The following is a 26150-nucleotide window of genomic DNA, read 5'->3' as shown; positions in this document are numbered from 1 at the left end:
CACATTTATAGAAATAAAAAACCGAGCAGGAACCTTTGATCAAAATACTTTCGATTGGGCACAGCTATCAAAATAAATGATTGATAGTTTCATCTGCTTTTTTGCAAAATGAACAAAAATGAAACACATCATTGCAAAATTTACTTAGTCATCTGTTACAAGGATAATAAGAATGATAATATGAATTGGGGTATAAACGTTCCATTTAAGATAATCTCTTGAAATGGTATGATCCAAATTTTTTTTTTTTTCTGATAAAGTAATTATTACATTTCTTGTCCACAATATTAACATCATTGATTTAAAGTCATGGAGTTTAATTAGACAAAGTGCCGTAACTCAAGTGGACTTTGAACAGCTCCTAGGAGAATGCTCCTATTCACCTTTATGTAATCTTTTAAAGAAACATTTGCCCTTGTTAAAACTACAACATCATCAAAAATGTAAAGATTTTCCTGCTCATTTAGAAGATAAGAAACATAAAGACTGTTCTGGTCAGCCCACTCTTTTATAAATTAAGATTTGTTGCCTGCCATTATGTTCTCATTATTCCAGATTATACCAGTGTGGGGAGAGAAAAATATGTGTAAATGCAATTTTCCAAGAATCAATTGCTTGTTTGTGAAATTTGGAAAGATTAATTGGGAGTTTGCTACATTTGAAATTACAAGACAGCAAAAATTATAGGCCACCGCTATGTTCACATACCAAAAGTGGGATACCAAAGAAAATCTCCCAGACAGGAACTTTTTTAATCCAGTTTAATTTGAAAACCTGATTAATTGTCTGAAATTCCAAGGCATTAAGGCCCCCATCACTATAACGTTTTAACAATGTATTCCTCTTAATAGATTCATTCTTGTTCTTCCAAATAAACAAACAATAGGGAATCAATGGAATTGCACATTCTCTTCACAACATACAGTGACAGTGCAGGGGACACGAAATGTGATATGTATGCCCTCAACCTTTGCAAATAAGACCCTTCAATAAATTGTAAGATCTCCGTGGCTGAGAATTAATTATGTTTTTCATTTGGTCTAATTTAGGATACAAGTTTTTAGACATTCTCTCAGAGTTATTTTTGCAATTATCAACACCAAGATACCTAACACATTGTTTCAAAGCAATTCCATTAATAGTGCGCTTATCTGAATGATGGGCATATGTGATTTCACCTATCCCTTCATTCACAGATAAGCCAGACACCATTGAAAAGAGGCTGAGACCATTTAATACAACTGAGCCCTGTGACTCATCCATCAAAAAAAGACAAGTCCCATCCGCTAAATGACCGATTTTTAGGGTTTTGTCACCAATTCTAATGCCCTCAATTCTGGAACAATGAGTAACATACAAATAATGGAGTTCTGCTGCCTCAAGGAAAAGAAAACGGAGATAGATAACAAATGAGGAGAGCTGCCAGATGACAGAGACACACAACTACTTATACCATTATATATATATATATATGATGTATATTAATGTATCATATATTTAAGCATAATGCCAAAACCAAATGTATCTAAAGTATCGAAATAAAAAAAATAGTGTTTGATAGTATCGAAGACCTTGTTGATGTCTGAAAAAAGAATGAGTGCATCCTGATTTATAAATTCTGGATGGTCTGAAATATCTAGAATCTAATTTGATTAGATATATGCCTCCCTTTCATAAAGCCAGACTGGGTATTAGAAATAAATTCTTCCAAACAGGGTTTAAGTCCATTTGAATACAGAGAAGCTATTAACTTGTAATCTGAATTTAAAAATGTAATGGGATGCCAATTATCCAAATGGCAGTGGTCTTTATTTGGTTTGGGTATTAGTGATATGCAGTAAGGCCCTGTTTCATTCATGCAGTGAGTTCCTATCATTTAATGCATTCACTAAATGTGTTATACGCAAGATCTCTCAGAGAGTCCTAAAAAATCTTATAAAATTAAAAGTGTAGGCCTTCTGGCACAGGAGCCATATTGTTTGGCCGACTTTTAACAATGTCATCCAGTTATTCGGTAGTAAACGGCTTCTCACAGAATTCACAATTGTGGTCACTGATTTTAGAAATTACAAATTGTAAACTTTAAAAAAAAAATCAGTTACCTGATGATTGAAAAATGAGGCATACAATCTCTGATAAATTCTGAATCATAGGAAGATATCTCTCTGGGGTCATGAGTCAGGATATTGTTAACATAAGGAGATGTCATTTTCTCAAGTAAAAAAAGTTATTTGCACCAAGGGAGATAAAAACGGGCATTTGCTAAAACTAGTGATTGAAACCAATGGCAAAATGCTTATCATACGCAATACTTATGGTTATTGTTCTAGTGCTCTGAATACAGAACGCTTTGAAGAGATTAATGATGTCATAAAATATTTCATAAATATATATCCATCAGCAAACATTATAATTGGAGGTGATTTCAGTTAAATTTCGGATAATACTATAGGCAGGTATCCACCAAGACCTCAAGTTACCAGCAGCTGACTTCAGACCCACTGTCAAAATCTTGAGCTAACTGACATTTGGAAAGATTGCAACCCAGAAACTAAGCAGTTTACTTGGAGTAGAAAACAAAATCTCTCCTTTCACTCAAGAATTGACCTCTGGTTAATCTCACAGGACTTGATGTCTCTTACTAGGGAGGCTGAAATGTTACCAGCTATGTTCAGAGAACACAAAATGATTACTATTAAATTAAACCTAGATTCCAAAGGAAAAAATAAAAGAATGTGTGGTGTGAAGAAAATACAGATTAAATGTTGGGGAATCAGTCCCCGTATACTGTTGGTTTAAGGGAAAAACTTTGTTGTTCACTACAATGGTCAGGTTTTTAATAAATGATTGACATTTAATGTCAGATACACAGAGCAATTTATGGGATTAGGAACGGAAGTAAAACTGATGGAAGAAGGAATGGTGACATGGATGATTATTTGACAGAGGTGACATCATCCATGAGCGACTGGAGATGAAGTCATCAGGATGAGTCGGGAGTAATGCAAAGCTCCTTGGATGTCAGGATGGTGATTTCGGAACAAATTCAAGGTGCCTTAGCTTTTTGTTCCTCGTCTTTCCTGGCAAAATAAAGAGAGAAGCGTTAATGCGCTGCCTTAGTTTCTCAATTTGCGGTTTCTCAAGGCTCGTTGGGTCCTTTTAGCTGTCCCCTTATCGCTCGTGTTTGACAGTGGTTATTGGAAGCTAAATAACAGGCTGTTACACCATTAAGATCTAAAGGACATGATTTATAAGCATACCATAAAGTGCTGGAAATTGGCTAATAATGAGGAGAATTGGTAAAAAATTGTGAGCGTATAAAATATAATAGCTGTTACACAATTGTCTCTTTTGGGAAGGTAAAGGCTTTAGAACAAAAATCTCAGGTACTTAAACTAACACAAGGTATTTAAAAATTACCTAACAATGAAAGTAACATCATTGAAGACAAAACTAAATCAAATGTCCTGCAAAACCAGTTAGATAAAATTTATGAGGCAAAGGCAAAAGGGGGCTTTTGTGAGATGAAAAGAAAGTGGTTGGAAAAAGGAGAAAAGAATAGCAAATTTTATTTTTTCTATCTCGAAAAAAAGTGCTGAAAACAACATGCTTCATAAGATCATAAATGATGGTGTCCTTTGTGAGAATCCTAAATTAACTGAAGAATTTACAACCAATTTTTACAAAGAGCTTTACACATTAGATGCTAATCTCGATGAGGCCATTGACATATTTGGGTCCCAGAATATAATCATGAATGAAATAAAAGAGGCCATCAAAATTAAACGATAATAAATCCCCTGGGAATGATGGCCTAACATCAGAATTTTATAAAAGTTTATAGACCCATTTCATGTTTTTTAAATGTAACTTTCAAAGTTATTGAAATGGGCAAATGACCTAATTCATTTTGACAGGGCGTCATCACCTTAATTTTTTAGCCTAATTAAGATGTTCTATTTTTCAAAAATTCGCATCATTTAACTCTCTTGAACAGTGATTATACGATACTATCCTCCATATTTGCTAAAAGACTGAAATGAAGGATAAATGAGCTTATTGATGAATTTCAGTCAGGTTTTCATAAAGATAATAATATCTGGTTGATTTTAGACTAGACTGAATATAATGAATTCAAATTTTGTCTAATTTGACAAGAGAATCTTTTTCCCCTGGCTCTCACAGTCCTTTAAATGTCAGTTGGTAAACTTTAAGTGGTCTGTTATATGCCTTTAACTCAAGAGTGATGTCCATGTAGCTACTCTATCATTAATTCCTGATTGATGGAGTGTTGCCAAGATGGTTGTTCTTCTAACCAGTTCTCATAACTTCTGAAGCTCTGTTACAGCAACCATTAGGTCTTTGGTCACCTTCATGATCAACTCTTGTTACTCTGTTTGGCTGGACTCCACATTTTAGGTGAAATCCTGGTGGTGCCATACTTCTTCCATTTCACAATTATTGAGGCCAATGTCTTCATGGAAATGTCCACAGTTTCAGAAATGTATTTTTATCCCCTTATCTATGCCTAACCACAATTTGACTGCAGAGGTCTACAGAGAGTTTCTTGGATGTCTTGGCTTTGTTTTCATTCTGACATGCAGTGTGAATCGTGGGGCCTTACATACACAGATACACGAGGGCCTTTCTAAACAAGGTCCAATTTAGTCAAATTGCCAAAGGTGGACTCCAAACAAGTTCTAAAAGCATCTCAGGAAGAATGAAAGCAAACAGGATGCACCTGAACACAATATGAAGTGCCACAGCAAGATATCTGAATACTTACACTGTACAAATGAGAGAGTTCCGTTTTTAAATAATTTTAAACTTTTCTGAATTGTAATTTCATCTTGTCATTCAGTGTACATTGATGGGCAAACATCTCAAATGTATTCATTTAAAATGAAACCTAAAACACAGTTAAGTGTGCAGAAAGGCTCTGAATACTTTATGATGCCATCGTGGTGTTTATACAAACTGCTTAATCCAATTTAAAGAGCATACATTTTCATAAATTGACTGGGAGGAAAATTACATGGATTTTTTTTTTCTCTCCCTACTCCTATGTGCTCATGCTGCAATATCATAAAGTACAACTGGTAAGGCCTGTTAATGAGTATTAAAGGAGTTAACAATTTGAAGTCTGTGTTATTGCCGCGCAGCTCCAGTAGTGTGTCCTGCTGCTGTGTTTTGTTTTTTTCTCTCCCCCCCATATTCTAAAGATGCACTGACACATCTAACTTTGCTTTGCCAGGTGCTGTTAGATCAGTACTAAGTTTTTGACTTTGGTATCGATACCAGCTTTCAGAACGGACCAAATAACGGTCATCCCTACATACCACCTGAGCTCTCTCCTCTTATCAAGATTCCCTTTGATTAGAATATTCATGAAAGTTAGTAATTGATTGTTACTTGTCTGGTCTTAGGGTTACCCAAAGCAGATTGAGCTTCTTGTTTCAGCCTGTTAGATATTCACTTCACTCGCAAGATTGTTTCACATCTGATAATCTATACTAATAATAGGCAAAGCCCTCACTGACTGACTGACTGACTGAATGACTCACTCACTCACTGACTCACTCATCACTAATTCTCCAACTTCCCATGTAGGTAGAAGGCTGAAATTTGGCAGGCTCATTCCTTACAGATTACTTACAAAAGTTAGGCAGGTTTTATTTCAAAATTCTACGCATAACGGTCATAACTGGAACCTACTTTCGTCCATATATACGGCTATAGCCTGCAGCTCTGTCGCCGTGTGAGGCGGAGTTGTGCCTGCCCATATAAGGCCATCTGTCAGCAGCTATCTAATAGACACGCTGCCGCGAAATATTCGCAGGTGAAGGACTGTGCTTATGCAAACGCAGATGAGATGGTCAGGCACAAACTCAGAGAAAGTGCGAGGGAAACTTTTAAATGCCGGGTCTTAGCTAACATTAAATAAAGCCGTGGACATCGCAAGATTGCACAACATAGCACAAGCACAGCTGAGAACCTTCGATGAATGTACTCCGAGCGACTCACGTGAACTGACTTTGCAGGACTTGGAAAGGTAAACCCATGCATGCAGTGTGTGATGTAACAACCCTCCTGTTCAAAAAACGCATTACACAATTGAGAAGGCAGAAAAAGAATATGAAGCGAGTGATGCATACAAGCATATTCATGTGCAGCTACTGCGGAAACAAAGCATGGTGTAAACCTTAAGTTTAAATTAAGTTCATAGACAGGCTGCCGCTGGCGTTTGTCATGCCTGAGACCAATACGATATTCGCGAGATAGATCGCGCTAGATCGCACAAGCACAGCTGAGAAGCTTCGATGCATGTACTCCGAGCGGCTCACGTGAACTGACTTTGTTCTGGCTTTAACTACTGTGAAATAAACAGACATAAACTGGAAGCGTGAGTCTGTGCCTTTTAATAATCTCGAGAGAGAAACATGGTGGCAGCGTAGGTGACAGAACTATGCCGAAAGTCACGTGAGTTTGCTGTTAAAAGTTCAGGATGCGGAGACGCTCAACAGAAAGGAAAATGGAGGGTCTGAGACTACCGCTGACATTAAGCCTCGATGCTAAAGACCTGGGGCCTCTTGTATAAACGGTGCGTACGCAGAGAAATGTTGCGTAAGAACTTTTCCACGTTCAAATCACGATGTATAAAACCTACACTTGGCGTAAAGCCACGCACTTTTCCACGGTACCTCATACCTTGTCGTACGCAAGTTCTCTGCTCGGTTTTGCAGACTGGCGGCACCAAGCGTCAAAGCAATGCTACTGTTCCTGTGTGGTTACTCCTTATTTTCCTGATGCAGCTTTATAAATACACTGAAATTAACCGCATATTGTTTATCAGTGTAATGCATATGATTGTAATTAACTTGTAACAATATAATGGTACAGGGAATAGCCATAGTAATCCAAATACCATAACTGCTTTAGCGTTGTTACTCTCACTGCACCTTCTTCTTCTTCTTCTTCATCTTTCAGCTGCTCCCGTTAGGGTTGCCACAGCGGATCATCTTTTTCCAAATTACTCTCACTGCACAACTCGGAGTATTTATATAACTGTATCTGAGTGGGGAATCACAGCAGCAGCTGATCGGAAAAAGAATTATCGGGATACAGACTCAAGCAAACGCTACCTCAAGCCAAGGCAAAACGTTTCAAAGCCTTTCCTGTACGGATCTCGCGGTTCAGAAACCGTTTCATCCCAAGAACTATAAACGCACTCAATCAAGTGCTCCTTGTAGAACTGTTTGTACTTATAAGTACAATTACCTGACTGTAAACTTGCACTACAGTTATAATATTGCACAACCTGAGTCACTTTATAAAGCGCGTATTTACATATGATGATGATATAATTTTTAAGTTGAAATGCAGCAAAATATGTTTATTATATTATACAGGTAAAACTTTAACTTCATTTAAATAATCTATATTCTTCACTGGGAGTGTCGTGAAAGATAGAGTGATTAAACATGTACTACGAAGATATTTCAATGTTCCTTAAACGTTTTGAAGAATAGGCGCTCTAAGCTTACAGATTGCTTAACATCTATTACAGAGCTGATTGTGTGGCGATCGGTTACTTGGAGAAAGAAAAGCAAGGACTGCAGGGGCGGCCACGCCAATATATATTGAATATAAAACAGAAAGAGAAAATAATGACACAGCTAAAAATGCAGCTGCAAATTTTGACAAAAGTTAAACATTTGTGTCATGAGCACGAGGTGGCTATGCAGTGTCCACAACGGACGTGGCCATCCACCGTGCATAAGATACCATATTGACATTGGCGGGCGAAGGAGCCACCGATTCTTTCTTTGCCTAGAGCTGCCCATGAGTACTGCTGCAATAAATAATTTCATCGAAGGTCGCACACAATCACTGCGCCTTGAAACCCATGTTTAGTAACTTGCTTTAACTCCTATCATCATGAAAATGATATCACGTATACATCTCAGTATTTTAGTTATTCAGAGAGCTGTAATATCATGAATGTAATGGATTCTGTGTCCAGTCGGAGGAAGAGAGACTGTTTAAGAAGCAAGTAGTGATTCACACACATAGACCACATAGAAGATCACATACAAAACAAAGCATTTAACATGCTACTTTAATTACGATGTGATTTGAGAAACTGGTTAATTAAACGATTTTAAGATGACGTTTATGATGTTCTACTTTAATGACAAAATAAACTACGTGATTAAAGTGGAAATTTCAAGATTGAAGTTGACATTTCATGCTTTTTTCCCACGGTGTGCCTATTTTTTTTTTTGTCTGTACCCTAATAAGCTTTTATATGACACTCAGATGGTGTGCTACGACTCGCCTTTTCACGGCGACTTTGATATCTGAGCTTTCATGTTTCTCCAACACGCTATATCACTCGATCAGCTTCTTTTTGTTGATTATACCGCGGTTTAATTAAACATAGTATGTTTTTCCTTTTCCTCCACTTGGTATTCGATGCAATTCTTATAATTTCCCCTGTGCTTTTCCCATTGTCTTTTCACAGAAGGCTGAGCTTAAGGGTGATTTACTGTATATTGATTTGCATATTCAAAGAGGCGTAATTCTGGTAGGAGTTGGGGCGGGACATAAGACGCGTGCACGAGCGTTAGTTTTCACGCTGACCAGGATTTATGTAGCGGAAGAACGTGAAAGTTGGAGTACGCACAGATTCCTGCATTTGGATTTTTCTGTGCGTAAGCACATTTCGGCTTTTGTGCTTATGCCATGTTATAGTGCGAATTCTACGCACGGCGTTATACATGAGGCCCCTGGTGAAGTCATGGAGAACATGGAAGGACGAGTTTATTCACAGAACTTGCAATGCCGGAGGCAGAGTAAAACACTAAGGTCAGATTATTCCATTATCTTATTAGAGAGCGCGGCAGAGAATTGTGTCAGGCACTGACCGGTGATGTAAGACCTGATGAGTTAACCATGAGCTTGATGATACGTAAATTTGATGAACATTACAACCCGAAAATAAACGAAACTGTAGAGAGGTACAGATTTTTTTCAAGAAATCAGGCAAGGGGAGAAAATATAGACGACTACGTCACAGATCTGAGAGTGTTAGCAGGCACATGCAATTTCGGGGAGATTAAAAGTTCCCTTATACGTGACCGAATTGTGTGCGGAACCAGTGATGCAAGTTTAGAGAGGTGCATACAAATATGTAGAGCCACAGAACTGTCGAAGGAGAACAGCAGAACAGTCACACGGGGTTCCCTATTCTATACTTCTCCCGGTGCGTCTCTCTAAACCCTCCGTGCGGGAACATTATCGTAAGGCTTAACAATCCTATTGTTACACCTTCTATGTGCACCCAACCGTCCTTATTACGGAGTCTTCCTTGCTTTACCGCTGGCTGCTTCTTTCCATTCACCTTCCCAGCTCTTTATTTAAACAGTTTTCCTTCTCACTTTTCAGCTCCTTCGCTGTCTTCTCCCTTTTCGTTCAAAATACGTGCCTCCTTGCCTTTAGCGATTTTGGTAGTGAACACTTCAATGAATGAAACCTGTTACCTTTACAACAGTTGACAAACACAGAATGTAACTTGAACACAACACGTCCTCCAAATACGAACCTGATTGAAAGAAATAATGATAATCAAATCCTTGATGACAGCAACACTCATAACAGTCACAAAACAATTACATTGACAATCATGTTATGTTATTTTTAAAATGTTTCCTTTTCTTTTTCATAACTTCTTTAACACACTACTTCTCCGCTGTGAAGCGCGGGTATTTTGCTAGTTTGAAATAAAGAGTAATGAGTTACTGTCAGCTTACTATGAACTTTCTAACTTTACATAAACCATAATATAGAGCATGTTCTAAAATGATATTCAAATATCTTTAGACATAAGTGATGAAGTTTTAATGAAGTTGATTCCTGTTCTTTTTACAGAGAAAAAGAAAAAGCTGCTGTTTACTGGAACATCTCAATGGATGTGAAACAGGAGACCTGTGATGTGGACATGAGTTTCATAGAGAAAACTGTAAATATTAAGGAGGAAGACAGTGAACTGCAGTCAGTGAGCATTAAAGAAGAACCTGAAGAGAAGTCTGTCAGTATTGAGATGCATAACCATGCAAAGTTGATGAGTGTTGAGGAAGGCGTTCTTCATGATGGGTTTCAAGATGGAGTGGTGACAGACTTAGACTCTGAATCATTAGAGTCTGATACAAAGATGGCTGAGGAAACTACATCTGTTAGAACTCAGGAAAATCAGCCACCACCTACAAGGAAGTCTGGAAAAAGTAAGTGTAAAATGAAAATGTGTAAGTTTTAGGATTGGGGTTTATGGGCCTGAAAGGTTGAGTCTTGTGGTTTTTATGAGAAATACTGTGTTTTATTGCATGTTTAAATGTAGTTTCAGATTTTATCTGTGTTAATGTATGGTTTAGCAGTTTGCTATTCTTCCATTGTAGTGATTTTACGCTGAAGTCTTAAACAGGTCCTGGGTAAAGAGTGATATACAAATATACAACTGAAAGAAAAGTTGTGAACCCTTTGGAATTCCATGAATACGTATCTGCGTGGATTGCTCTGAACAATGCGGTCTGATATTTAGCTATGCTGCAATTACAGGCAACCACAGTTGTCCTAAACTAATAATACACAAACAGTTGGACAACTTCTTGTCAGTCCTGAACACATCATTAAATATTCACAGTCCATTCCGTGGCCCTCCTTTCTTTACGTACTGGTTAACCTTTCTTTAGCAGTAATGGCCTCCAACAAACCCTTTGTGTAGATGCAAATTAGCCTTGAATTTTAGCCCATTCCTACTTTACAAACCTTTTCAGTTCCTACATCCCTGAGAGATCTTTTCTGATCAGTTCTGTTTAGGTCAGGCCACGGCATCTCATGTCTCTTTTCGGCTATTCCAGAACACCCATTTCTGTATGTTTAAGCCTTTCACTTTTTAATGACTTCCTGTGTTTGGGCTCATTGTCCTGTGTCATCCCTCAGCTTTTGTTAAGCTTCTGCTATCCTGATATTTTTCTGTCAGATTTCTTGATATTATTTTGAATTATATTATTAGAACATTAGAACTCTATAGATGACAACAGGCCATTCAGCCCAACAAAGCTCGCCAGTCCTATACATTTATTTCTTCCAAAAAAAACATCAAGTCAAGTTTTGAAAGTCTCTAACGTCTCACTGTCTACCACACTACTTGGTAGCTTATTCCAAGTATCTATCGTTCTTTATGTAAAGAAAAACTTCCCAATGTTTGTGCGAAATTTACCCTTAACAAGTTTCCAACTGTGTCCCTGTGTTCTTGATGAACTCATTTTAAAATACAAGTCTCGATCCACTGTACTAATGCCCTTCATAATTTTAAACACTTCAATCATGTCACCTCTGAATCGTCTTTTCCTTAAACTGTAAAGGCTCAGCATTTTTAATATTTCCTCATAATTCATCCCCTGTAGCCCTGGAATCAGCCTAGTCGCTCTTCTCTGGACCTTTTCTAGTGCTTCTGTCCTTTTTGTAGCCTGGAGATCAAAACTGCATCCAGAACTCCAGATGAGGCCTCACCAGTGTGTTATAAAGCCTGAGCAGAACCTCCTGTGACTTGTACTCCACACATCAAGGTGCTATATAACCTGACATTCTGTTAGCCTTCTTAATGGCTTCTGAACACTGTCGGGATGTCGATAGCTTAGAGGCCGCTATGACTGCTATATCCTTCTCATAAGGTGGAATCTCGATTTTCCGAACGCCCATTGTGTATTGTTTTACTAATTATTATATTATAATATTTTAATCACGTTAAGCTCTCCAGGCCCATACCATGATGCTCCCTTTACCTTGGGGTTTTAGTATCGATATTCAGTTCTCTCTTACTTCCAAACATGGTGTCACCTGTTTTGACAAAAGAGTTTAACTTTTTCCTCATTTGTCTACAGATCATTGTCTGTTCTGGAACATCAAGGAGATCCTATACAAGTTTTGAGATGTACAGTGATGCTTTTGTTTCGATCGCACTGATTTCCTTGGTGTTGTCATTCCATAAACACCATTCATGTTTTTTTTTAACATGGACACATGCACAAAGAATTAATCATATCCTCGAGATTTCTGCAGGCCGTTTGCTGTTCCCCTCTGCTTTCACACTGTGATCTTTTCAGGATGCCCACTCCAGTTCTGAATTTCCTCCATTTTTGTAGACAGTTTGGTTTCCAATGGTTTTTTTAATTTTCCAACTTTATACAGCTCTTAAGTTCTTCTAGAGTTCCTGTGGAAAGCTTTAAAAAGTATCTTGATGAAATATTGAAGCATTGAATTGGACCAACACCTTGAAGTGACACGCTGACATCATTCTTGCTTTGTAAAGTGAAAAAGGCTGTGTGTATGTGTTACTTCTGTGTGGGAATGAATTAAATATAACTTTTGTTTTGGTTAATGTTAAGAAGCAGAGGTGGTGTTTAAATACCTTTTCGCTATTTACAAGGGTGTTTTGCTATTCTTTGTCATCTACAAAAGAGCTACTTGAATATTTAGAAAAGGTACTTGTGTTCAGACTTTTATGTTTGCAGGGCATTGTGAAGAGAAAGCTTTTGCAGTAGCGGGCAAGTCAGTAATTAACTGGTGGCATAGCAGCAAACAGTCCAGAGTAACTGGGATTCTTTACTAGTTAGAATTTAAACATTTTTCATATGATACACAATGATTTAAAGGAGTGAATAAGACCTATGTGGGGGGTAACTAAGAAGATAAAATAGAAACTGCAAAGCAAATATTACAGCTGAATAAGTGATAGAAGACTAAGTATCCCAAGGCTAATAATAGGGCATTTAGGACAAGAGGACAACCATTAAGAAAGATATCTGGGAAGCTAAAAGAAAGTTGCAGAGGAATATTGCAGATAAAGCAAAAGATAGATCAAGAGGTTTTTTCGGTATTTTTGTAGTTAAACATCATCCAAGAAGGTGAAGCAGATCAGGAACAGTAAAGGGGAATTATAATACATAGACATTGAAATATGAAATGCTCTAAACTTGTCTTTTTTCCTGAAGTTTTCAAATGGGAGGAAGTGGAAAATCTCCCATTGGTAACAGGGACTACTAAGGAGGTACTGAGAGATTTGGAAATTGTGGAGAAAGAAGTGCTGCTGAGATTAAATAGGCTGAAATCAGGCAAATCACTAGGACCAGATAATATTTATCCTCAAGTGCTTAAGGGAGTTAGTGACTACATATATAAACCATTGATACATATTTTCAGGACGTCATCACACACTGTGGAAATTTATATTGACTGGGAAATGGAAAATATTATCCCGGTATATAAAACAGGTGACAAGGATCCAATCAATTATAGGCCAGTATGCTTAACATGCATTACAGATAAATCAATGGAAGGAATTACAGTATTAAGGAAAAGATTGAGCAAGGCGAGAAGAGTTTTACTTAACAGAACTCCCTCGTTTCAACACATGCTGACGTGTTTTACTAACATGCTGAAATTCTATGAGGATGTAACAAAAGGATACGATCAAAGTGGAGGAGATACTATTTATCTTCACTTTCTGAAATCATTTGATAAGGTGCTACATGAGAGGTTGGGCATCAAATTAAAAGAAGTGGGAGTTCAGGGTGATGTTTTTAGATGGGTGCAGAATTGGCTCAGACACAGGAAGGAGAGGGTGATGGTGTAAGGAACCTCATCAGAATTAGCTGATGTTAAGAGTGGTGTCCCGCAGGGCTAATTTTAATATATGTAAATGATTTAGATAGGAATATGAATAACAAGCTGGTTAAGTTTTCAGATAATAGCAAGACAGGTGGATTGGCAGATAATCTAGAATCTGTTGAATTATTACAGAGAGACTTAGACAGCATACAGACTTGGGCAGATTTATGGAAAATTAAATTTAATGTAAGTAAATGTAAAGTATTACATGTCGGAGGTAAAAGTGCATGATTTGAATACATTTGGTCTGAAAATTAAAAGTACACTTGATGAGAAGCCATTAAGAAGGCAAACAGAATGTCAGGTTATATAGCGCCCTGATGTGCAGAGTACAAGTCACAGGAGGTTCTGCTGAAGCTTTATAAAGCACTGGTAAGGTCTCACTTGAACTACTGTGTGCCGCTTTTGTCTCCAAGCTATGAAAAACACAAAGCAGTGCTAGAAAAAGTCTAGTGAAGAGCGACTTGGCTAATACTAGGGATGAGAGGAATGAATTATCAGAAAAGAGTTCAACTTTTTCAGTTTAAGCAAATGGAGAATAAGAGGAGGCATGACTGAAATATTTAAAATCATCAAGGGAATTATAGCAGTGGAGCTTTACTTGAACTGTTACAGTAAAAAGAGCTCAACAAGAACATGAGGACACCGCTGGAAACTTGTTAAAGGGAAATTTTGCACAAACATTACAGAGGTTTACTTCACACAGAGAACCACAGACACGTGGAATAAATTACCAGGTAGTGTGGTGGAATGTAGCACTTTAGAGAACTTCAAAACTTGAACTGATGTTGTTTTAGAGAAATTAGGTGGATCAGATTAGCAAGATTTGTTGGCCTGAATGTCCTGTTCTCATCAATTTTTTTGTAATATTTCCAGTTTCTATTTAATGAATGGAAAATCATTTTATAAAACTCTTACTTTGTTTACCTTTACTTTCTCTGTATGAAGAGGGGGTCTCTGGCTACTCTTAGCCTGAAACCAATAATGACTGATTGAGATCATTTATGTAAGATAGAATGCCCAGTGGGGGCTGGGTGGTCTTGTGGCCTTGGAACTCCTGCAGATTTTTTTGTTTGTTTTCTAGCCGTCTGGAGATTTTTTGTTTTTTGGTCCTCCCTGGCCAGCAGAATTGACTTTTATTCTGTGTTAATTAGTATTGCCTAACTTTATTCTTATTATTTATTCACTTTCATTTTTTTTTCTTTCTTCTTCTTGTAAAGCAGTTTTGAGCTACACTTTTTTTGTATGGAAACGTACTATTGAAATAAAAGTTGTTGTAGTTATAGACTGATATAAGTGTATCTCCACCACACACAATTTAAGAAACAGAATAATACCCCTGGACTGCTGGTTTCAACGTAAACCTGAAACGTGATTGATCTTCTCCCATGCTTAACAGTCAGAGATGTTTTCTTGTCATGGAATTCTGTGCCCTTTCTTCTCCAAACACACCTTTGCACATTGTGGCCAAAAAGTTCTGTTTTGACTTTATCAGTCCACAGGACGTGTTTCCAAAATGCATCAGGCTTCTTTAGATGTTCATCTGCAAACCTCTGATGCTGAATTTTGTTGAGGTTTGAGGAGTCCGAGAATAAATACAGCTTTGCAATTTGCATCGCCTGGCCATTCCAAATGATGATTGTGAGTTAACCAAAGCCCTAAGGGAGACCTCTAATCACTTGGGGTGCCCAAACATTTGCAGGTTCCTTCCTTTTTTTCACTCTACAAAACAAAGATAATACACAAATCAGCTGAAAGGAACGTTTCATCTTTAAATCTATTGTTATTGGAGATCCATAGTAGTAATATGTCAGGTGGGTTCTGTCAAAATTTAACCCAATTTGATTGATGAGATTAAACTACACCCCTTTTTAATTGATGACCGGAAGTCCCACCCCCCACCAACCATCTGTTGTTTGTTGACCTTTGATGACCTTTATCCGGCCCCCTCTTGATTGATGACAGGAAGTCCCCACCCCCACCCATCTGTTGTTTGTTGATCTTTGATGACCTTTAGCCCGGCCATCTGTTTTCCCTGGAAACTGTCAAGGGTAATTTGATGGATGCCCCCACCCCTTGAACCCCCCGCCCCTGCTTGGCCACCTGCACTGAATCATCTCGGTAGGGCAAGTCCAGACATGCCCAAGGGCTGCCTAGGCCCCCCTGAACCCATCACCACCCCACCACTTCCCAGCCCCCTCTTCCAAAGACAAGTTCAGGCATGTTGCAGCCGGTCCCTGGACAAGTTCAGGCATGTTCCTATCCATACCCAGACTGAATGGCCTGCCTAAGCCTCACTGCAGCACATGATGTCTGGCCCCTCCACTTTCTGGGACACTTCTGAAACTGTTGTATAAAAGCGTGCATTTTCCTCAGTTCTAAACACTCTGTGAAGAAAAAAAAAAATGGAATCTATGACCGATGCCCCAGTGAAGCATCAGTTCCGTAGGCTCTATTCTAAGGATCGTTTGAAAAGGTTAAAAGATGTTTGGTTCCTGAGTTTCTTCAAGCTGGAGCGACCGACGAGGATCAGGTCAAGTTGTGCGTGAAACAATGGTAGAATCATGCGCGTCGATAAGGAAAAATGTCATCCGCCTGTAGTATTCAAGGACTGAATTCTGCAAGCTGAAGCGATGGGCGGTAAAGGACTAACTGGTTGAAACATCGTTCGAATCGGCGATGATGACTTGTAAAACCCCTTTATTTACGCCACGCCCCATACCTCTTACCATAAATACTCAGTCTGTCAACGGATCCAGACAAAGGATCAGACCGTTTCAGAATTCTTTGAAGCTTTTAAAAGCTCTCTGCATATAGTCAGCTCCGGACTCTGAAATGACGGATGGCGTAACATCCTCGGGTTTCCGCCTAAGACTGCAGCTTCAAGACCTGAATCTTACCATTTCTATAACTCTGGCCGGATGGATTGCATTCAGGACCACCAAGAATCTGACCCGTTATTTTACTATACGGCCTGATTACACTCTCTGGTCAAGAGACCTTGAGACAGACAGCGGATTCCAGTTTCCTTGGTCTAGTAGGGCCTCACCCGTCACAGCCAATGGTGATCAGCCGGACACTGGCCGTCTCCGTTAATGCCGATCAGACGGAAACCTCTTACCGAGCTCCAGGACAGCCTTGGGTGCACAAACAAGTTCCACAGGAAATGATGTTGATAGAACTTTCTGAGACAAATATGGATTGCCCCGATGGGGTACTGCCAGAAACCTGGAAAAAGGCCCTGCAGCTTGTTAAAGGTCTGATGACTTCTCTGCTGGACATTATTGTCTACTACGACCAGAAAAAGAATGTCAAGGCTGTGGTATAAATCACCCTGCCCAGGTAAGGCATACATGCCTCTTTGAACCTGAAATCCTACGCCAAGGTCGCTTTCAGAAGATTCTCCGTAAATATTGGCTGAAACGACTAGCTGTTAAAGTTCTCGGGTATTTTAATATTCTACTGCCGATTCCCAAAATATGTGTAGTGATTGAAAAGACTGTAGATGAATTTGAAAGTACCAGCTCTATTCATGATACTGTAATGCAGTCATTTTATGAAATGGATGAATACTCCTACTGTGTAACCCGCCGTGTGGCAAATGAGTTTTGTAACCGTAATATTAATCATGAGGGTCATATGAATCTGTGGACTAAATATGACCTGGAATTTGATGATATGATAGAGCTGATGAGTCTTTCTGAGCCTGAAACACAACGCCTGAAAAATTCAGACTCTAAATAAAGGTTTTCTAATTTTTTAACTGGTGTCAGTGTCTGTTTTATCACCGCATGGAGCAGGTCTTGGAAAAACATATTATAACTCTGAGAATCCCGGATCCTTGGGGGTAAGGATTCCTTGAAAAGAGGCTCTCGCAAGCGGGTCACCATATTGGGTCCCAAGAAGTGTCAGATTGGTTATCTGGGCAATACACCTACACGATACATAAACCGGCCAGAATCCATTTTAAAAGGAATAAGGTGTATGTTTCCAATATTGACGGGCAATGGCAGGTCGATCTGGTGGATATGACAAACCTGTCCGAGTATAACCGAGGTTACAAGTATCTACTGACTTGTATAGATATTCTTTCTAAATACGCTTGGGTCAGGGTTCTGAAAAACAAAACGGGTAAAGAAGTAACCAGGGCTTTTCGAGAAATTTTGGAGGAAGGTAGAGTACCCGTCAAACTTCAGACGGATAGCGGTAAAGAGTTTCTCAATCGGAATTTCAAAGCCTGATCAACAAACACGGATAAAACATTTCACCACAGCTAGTGAATTAAAGGCTTCGGTGGTGGAGAGGTTCAATCGAACTCTGAAGACCAAAATGTGGCGTTATTTCAGCTCCCGGAATACCCGGTCCTATCTGCCGGGGCTACAGGACTTGGTGAAATCTTATAATCTCAGCTATCACCGAGGTATAAAAATGGCCCCTGCTGAGGTGAGTAGTTCCAATTCTTGGAAAGTCTTTAAAAACTTATACGGCCTAACTAAAACCAAAAGAAATCTAAAATATAAATTCAAAGTCGCCGATATAGTCAGAGTATCAAAATCCCGAATCCTTTTACCAAGGGCTACGAACAAACCTTTTCAGACGAGGTATTTACCGTTTCTGAACTAGTCCCCAGGGATCCGCCCGTCTACAAGCTCAAGGATTATGACGGCGAAGACATTATAGGTTCCTTTTACGACGCCGAGTTACAAAAGATTCGAGGTACGGACGTCTTTAGGATTGAAAAGATTTTGGCGAAAAAAAATATCCGTAGAAAAAAGCATATTTTGGTGAAATGGTTCGTGGCCCGAAAAGTTTAACAGTTGGATCCCTGAAAGCTACGCGCAAGACGTTAAATACTGAGAATCAAAAATAGTATTTCATTCACGGTCTGGTCACAATGGAGAGAAAAAGCTTTTACATTGTACTACCCAGCAATTCTTCCCAAGATGTTTTCCCTAATAATACCATCGCGAATTTACCGTCAAATTAGCCCCAATCGAACTACAGGGCCCCTGGGAAGTTGGATTGGCCGAAATTCAGTATCCGCACACCTGGAATACCCTAGACAAACCGGATAATGAATTTATGTTGGTGAATCCGCTAATAGCTAAATTTTATAGTATTCCCGTGGGCTATTACTCTAGTGTCGAGAAAGTGTCAGACAAGATGAATGAAGTGGTGTTGAAAGATTCAAATTCTTGGAGTCCCGTTCATCAGACCCTCAAATTCGCTATAGCTCTAAAGCGTAGATTCTATTTCTCAAACACTGTGAAGGATGAAACTCTGCATGTCAAGGGACAATTAGGTAGGATTCTAGGAGCTCATCCGGACAAAACTATTGGTCTGGTGAATGAAGCTCCTTACCCGCGGATATCAGAGCGGGTTTTATTCCTTGTACGCCTACAGCGACATTGTTTCTCACCAAAGAGTCGGAGACAGCTACGTCCCTCTCTTGAGATGCGTACATATTGAGGATGAGATGAATAAGATTACCACAATCACCTACGACAAACCGCACTACGTTCGGTCAGCAAGAATCAGTTTGATACTTTGACCATTGAAATAAAGACGGATCAGAACAAAGCGGTTCCATTTCAGTTTGGCAAGGTCATAGTCAAGTTACATTTCAGACCCTCCAAGAGGTGTATACACGACTAATACTGAGATGAGATCTTACCTGGACCCCAACCCTTACGTGCATTATTATGAAGCCCAAGCCGGTAACGGACTCCCGGTTCTCTGGATCCCCAGTGATGTACGGCTCTGGGATCGGAGGGATATTTCGAGGACTATTTAGAAGAGCTTTGCCTCTCTGAAAAGAGGATTCGAAATTGTCAAACCACACATTAAATCAGCCGCTAAGAATATTGTCAAAGACGTGGTGGCTGGAGCCATGTCAGGAGCGATGACTCGAGGAAACGAAGAAAATCAAGCTGGGGCTGGTCTAATGGTGATGAGGAAAACTAAACGTAAGAGGCCTCCGGGTCGACAGCCCGATCATCAAAAGACGCGTTCAGCTTTTACTTCATTTTCTTCTCTCCGCCACAAGGATAAGTCCGCTACCAGAGAAAAAGAAATCGAAAAACATTTTTTAACTCAAGATGTCTTTCGTTCATCGAATGTCTCAAGAGTGTGTGAAATCCGAACTGGACTTGTTTACGGTACCCTATACTCAGACTAGTGTAGAAAAAAGCATCTATGTCGAGGTCCCCCCTCTCTCAGCTCTATCTGAAGTCGCCCCGCTGGAGTTTCTGATTACCGGAATGGGGAAGACTACTTGGACCTGAATAACACGCTTCTACACGTCCGATGCAAAATCGTCAATGCCGACGGAACTAATCCACCCCCCGTGGCCAAGGTAGCCTTTGTTAATTATCCGATAGCCGCTTTATTTTCACAAGTGGATGTAACCCTGGGAGATCGCTAATATCACAGAGTTCCAACCTTTACCCATATAGGGCCCTTTTGAGGGATTGTTAAATTACAGCAGTGAAACTCTCAAGTACCAATTTGGTACGGGTCTTTTTTACAAAGACTCAGCCGACGAACATGAAAACACAACCTTGGGACGGTCCGAATGAGGGGTTCAAAAAAAGAAACGGTTATACGGCCCAGGGTAAGACAGTAGAACTCCTTGGATCTATTCATTCCGACCTATTTTTTCAAGAAAAATTAATTCTAAACGGAGTGGACGTCAGAATAAAAATGGTCGAGCAAAATGAATTCTGTCTGATGTCCGGAGATGCCGAAGCGTTACAAAGTAAACATTTTAGCAGCTCTTTTGTCAAGAAAGTTAAAGTTTCAGCGGCGGTGAAATTGGGGCACGACACGCACTCACAAACGCCAACGCCAAGTACCCCTTGGAAAGAGTGAATATGAAAGTTCTCAGTTTACCGGCCGGGATTCGGGTGAGCAATCAGGAGAATTTGTTCTTGGGACAATTACCAAATACGTGGTCCTAGGCATGGTGGATAATGCCTTTTCCGGGATTACGCCAGAAACCCCTTCAATTTCAAACATAACCATGTGGAATTCCTGGCCTTGTATTTGGACGGAGAACAGATTCCCGCCAAACCATTTCAGCCCAATTTTGCTAATGACACCACCGCCGAGAATATTACAACCTGGTGTTGGCCACGGAAAACACTTGAAAGACCAGCCTCTAGCCATCAGCCGTTCTGAATTCTCAAAGGTTACACCCTGTTTGCCTTTGATTTGACGCCAGATCAAGAATGCGGGGACCATTTCTCATTGATGAAAACAGGGAACATGAGATTTGAAATCCGCTTTCGGCAGCCCCTACCCCATACTGTGAATCTAATAGTGTACGGTCTTTGACAACATTATTGAAATAAACCAGAGAAGAAATATACTTTATGATTACTAAAAAGCATGAATACCCTGCAGATCAACAAACTCATGTCCAGTAATCCGTACACAGAAAATCTGTTTTACGGAGTGTTGGCTCTGACGAACTGCCTAAAAGATACTTACGGAGCTCCGACCATGATCATCGTCAATACTCACCGTCAAAACAACCCGAGAACACTGGCTGGCGATACATCTCAGAGAAGACGGAATTGGAGAATTTTTTGATTCCTATGGAGCTCCACCAGACTTTATCTATTTTCCTGAGGAAATATACAGCTTTTTAAACAGAAACTGTAAAGAAATTATTCACCATACCCGGCAGCTTCAAAACTGGTTTTCCACCGTCTCGGACAACACTGTATTTGTTTCCTGCATCATAGAGGAAAAGGACGCTCTTATCAAGAGGTCATGAACCTGTATTTTAATGAAGTCACCAAGAACGATGATATGGTTCAAAATTTTGTCAACACCTTGTCTAAGAACACTTTAAGAAGCTTTCAGGATCAACCCTGCATGCAAAGTTCTGGACCCTGTAATTATCTTAATAAAGAATAGGCAAACTGTGTAAAAAAATAATATTTTATTAAACAAAAATATAATTACATTTCAATAAGGAATCCATTCATTCTTTTTGAGATCTGGTTTTCCTGCCAACAGGTGTATCGGTAGCGCAGCAGCAGAGGCAGCAGAGACAGAGCAGAAGCCCGTCTGGGGAGGTTGGTTTGAAACTCTCTAGAAGTTCTCTAGTGTCCATGTTTGGTACGGCCGAGGTCGGAATGTTCAATCCAGCCAGGGCCTTAATAAATTCTTTCCAACCCCTAGGTCTCCGATAGGATGGTATGTTATGACGGGCGGGTAAGTTCCGCATTAGATCGACCATATTCGTTCCGGGTAACGGTTCTCCACGAAACACAAACTCTCCCAAGCCATTCCAATAGGTTGTATTAGGGTGATGCGCCATTTTCTGTAAAATTATTTCAGTATATTTCTTTGATTTATCCGAGCACTTTTAAAATCTCGTCATACACCCGTTCTTCTGGGGTACTAGGGCATCTTTGAGTGCCTCTGGCGGCACCTCCTGGCTCTGACAGGCATCAATAATGTCAGAGAACCGGTTTCTTTATCCGCTTTTTCACAAAGGTAAGGTATCTTTGCAAGACGGTGTATAAAGATTTACTTTTGCATCGACGTCAAATCATCGTTCAAGTACGTGTTTCATCTGTTTATCCAGTTCACTTTCCGTAGCGCTTAAAATGCCGTTGGAAGTCGGGGGTTTCTGATGCCACCGAGCCATTTGTTGTTGAGGGACCAGGTACATCTTACGTGTATTCCATATTTATACTCGAAGCTATTAAACTAGTAATGAAAGGAATGGCACGCTTAGCAGGGCTCCGAGAAAACCTCCTTTCTGATTTAAAAGGGTTTTTCTTTTAACGGGCAGTTTTTTATCGCTGAGTTTTTTAACGGCGCAACGATGCTTCTTCAGCAACTTGAACTGCCTAGAAGTCAGGGGGACATGGCCTTTTAAAGTATTGAGAGCTATTTCGGCCAGAGCATAAATGAAATCGTCAGGAGCCTCGCTCAGCATCGCTTTTCTTCGGCGACAGGAGACCCTGTGCAGGGTCTTGAGCAAAGGGAGATTTCTTTTTATTCTGCACGACATGCCTCTTTTTCAAATACCGGAAAATCGCGTCTTTATCTTTTCATGGCGTACGCGCAGGCCATCGGGGAAACATACCGATACGTAAACAAATTGTCAGGCGTCTGGGCTTTCAGATCCACCAACAGATAACCGTAAGGTTGTCGCGTAAGCGTCCTCAAAGGCCTCCAAGAAAAATTTCACCCTACCGGGTACATTTGACGCTAAATTAGTGATTTGCAGCTTATCTCTCGGGTTTTAAAAGGGTGATGTAATTGGCATTCAGATTTATTATTCTACTTTTCTTGCCTTGAAAAATAAATTTTGGACCAAGTAAATGATGGACAAATTCCTGTGATGAGTATATTTTGTGAAGGCCCTCTCTATCTCTTGGCTATGGCTCGCCCGTTCCATCAAATCGCCGACGATCACCAAGTTAACTCGATCAGGCGGTAGTAGTTCATCGTCGCTTAAGGAAGCGGGTAATCCCTCCAAAAATTTGATTTTGGGAAATCTGGCTAATAGTTCGTCGTACAGAGGCTGCCAACAACTATAAAACCAGACTATATTGTCAGGGCGACAAGAAAGCACATGGTCTGTGTGCTCCAAAAGCTTTTTCACATAATGCGATTTGCCCAACAGGAGGGTCCCGAGACTATTTTTGAGAACGGGTGTTGAAGTCTTACATCAAAGCCCTCTTTAGTATCCATAGGGTAGAGATGTGAAATCAGGCAAGAGAACCCTTTTGTTGTACACCACTCTGAATCTCTTTCTGAGTGGGCGATTTTGCAACGTCAGGGTCTTTTGTTCCTATGAATCTGCATACCATGAACGGTTATTTCTTTTGTGAGATCGTTTTCTACAAAACTATGCACTAGATCCATTAACGAATATAGGTTTACCTCTTGAGCCGTTTGGTGATTGAGAGTAATACCCTTTACTTTCATGCAGACCTTGCCTTTGAACGTTTTGTACGCGTACGTTTTGGACCTCCAGAAACAAATTCTTCAATGTAGTCATCAGGATCTAGTTCGCTGGTGAGTTCGCCTAAATAGTCGCCGAGCGCGGTGTGTACTGTCCGGCGATGCTGTGAAGATAATGGAATCTGTATCATGATACAGAATCCTCGGTCCTAAACGATCCAGCAATTGTACAATTCTAGCCGGCATAGGCGTGGTGAAAGCGGCGATCACCACATTGACAGGGCCGGGTACCACGTATCGGTCATCCGCATACCTCCACTGCACCTGAGCGATTTCGTCACTGACAAAGCCAAAATAGGAGTACATGTCTGAGAACAGGTAATCAAAGAATTCTTGGGTGTGTTTAACAAACGTCGTGGTCAGTTGGTTAGGCTTCTGACCGAATTTTCCCCAAAGAGAATTCAGAAATAACTTGGAAATTTGTCTCTTGGCGGGATTGGAGGCTATGTTTTCACGCCCAATAAAGCCTTCTTTTAAGAAATAGTCGTCAACATAGCGCCGCTGGACGCTTCGTCCACGCCCAAGATGGCCATCCAGAGGCCTCCTGTTTGCCTTTCAGATGAATTTTGATGTACTCGGAAAATAAATCTGCGTACTCTGCTTGTAGTGCCATATCTCATGAATTTTAAAACTTTGTACCCTTTATCTAAGGCCTTGAGTATTTCGAGCTGCACCAGGTTCCTGTTAAAGACCTTTCCCGATCATTGTGATGGCAAAGGCCGGTGGTTGTCTGGGTTTCTGCACACGTACGGCACAGAACGAACATCAATTTATTGCAAATTCTTAAAGGGAGGACCGGAAAATACAAATTGCGAGGGGCTAGCATGGTGATTTTAATGAGCCCAAGTATTGCTTAAGATCGCCAAACTCCTCAAAAATAAAGGTCGGATGGCCGATCGGGTAGGTTTTTGTTTTGTTGACGTAGGGGTACAGACTTGTAAAATCGTAATAATGCATTTGCTCGTCACCTTGACCTTATGGTATAATTTGATAGCGTTGGTGCGCCTCCATAAAGGGCATCACGGGATTGATAGGTTCAGGAAACTCAAAGCGCCTTAAGAAATCCTGAAGCTCCGTCCTCTTTTTCATGCGCTCCCATTCGTGTTCCCAAAGCACTTTCACCGTCAGATTAAAGTTTTCCGCAATTTAATGAGTTTATCGTCAAACGCTTTAAACAATTCTGCATAAGACGTCCCCGTAAGAGGGTGCTTGGCTTGCGCATCGTAGCACTCTGGACATCCGTGATAAAAGCAGCCAGCAAACTCAAAGGCCGTCGGGACACCCTGAACTTCGGCGTAACCATCTAGATAAAAGGACCCCATCTTGACTTCACCGTGATTTCCGCATGTCGAATGTTTATTTTTTCCTTCTCGGAAAGAAACATTAGCCACTGAATAGAAGCATTAGAATAAGCTTTGTGAGTGCTTTTGTAATGATCAGTAGGAATGATTCCAATTGCATTATCAGGCATGCAGTTTTGTCTGTACATGGACAGACAGAGAGAAGCTAGGGTCATACACTGAAAAGGATCAATATTACCGATCCCGATCACTTCATCTCTAAATTTCATACAGGCAGTTCTCAAAATAACCACGTCGTTTCGACAATAGTAGCCATTTCTTGTCTAAAGTTGAAGGTACCGATTTTAATCGAGTCGTACCAAGACAAAAACTCCTCTCTTTCCTGGCTCATCATGTGTTGAATGCCGTAATATTTAGGATCGGGTATGGTCCGATGTAATTTTGATTTTCAGCGGTATTAAAGAAATGGGGAAAGTACCCTTTTTGAGCATGGAATCCCAGGGCTTTGGGCATACTGCTCAATTTCATAGGTAAGAAGTTCAACGAGTCGATAAATCTCAAGTTGTAATCTATACTAATAAAAGGCAAAGCCCTCACTCACTCACTCACTCACTCACTCACTCACTCACTCACTCATCACTAATTCTCCAACTTCCCGTGTAGGTAGAAGGCTGAAATTTGGCAGGCTCATTCCTTACAGCTTACTTGCAAAAGTTGGACAGGTTTCATTTCGAAATTCTACGCCTAATGGTCATAACTGGAAGGTATTTTTCTCCATTAACTGTAATAGAGTAGAGCTGCAAAGACGTAGGGGGCGGAGGTTCGTGTGACATCATCACGCCTCCCACGTAATCACGTGAACTGACTGTCAACGCAGTGCGTAGAAAACCAGGAAGACCTACAAAAAGCGCTTAAGAAAACATGCATTATATAATTGAGAAGGCAGCGAAACAATAAGAAGCGAGCGAGTGGCATATACTACCATATTCATGAGTGCTGCTACCTCGAAAGAAAGCAAGGTGTAAACCTAAACTTTAAATTAAGTTCATAGACAGGCTACCGCTGGCGTTTCACATGCCCACAGGTAATGCGGGATACAAGTTTAATGAGAGACGCCAGGATATAAACGAG

General features: G+C 40.1%; 1 protein-coding gene across 1 annotated transcript in view; it reads left to right on the top strand.

The window, feature by feature from the left end:
* LOC120533406 (zinc finger protein 260-like) overlaps nt 1-26150 on the top strand; it is a 79147-nt gene that overhangs the window by 33734 nt on the left and 19263 nt on the right. Inside the window, exon 4 of the mRNA XM_039760269.1 lies at nt 9931-10283. Within this exon, the coding sequence (XP_039616203.1) occupies nt 9931-10283 (353 nt within the window). The remainder of the gene's footprint in view (nt 1-9930; nt 10284-26150) is intronic.

The sequence above is a fragment of the Polypterus senegalus genome, chromosome 8 (genome assembly GCF_016835505.1).
Source record: "Polypterus senegalus isolate Bchr_013 chromosome 8, ASM1683550v1, whole genome shotgun sequence".
In the NCBI taxonomy this organism is placed as follows: Eukaryota; Metazoa; Chordata; class Cladistia; order Polypteriformes; family Polypteridae; genus Polypterus; species Polypterus senegalus.
This window is presented reverse-complemented; position numbering and strand designations above follow the sequence as displayed.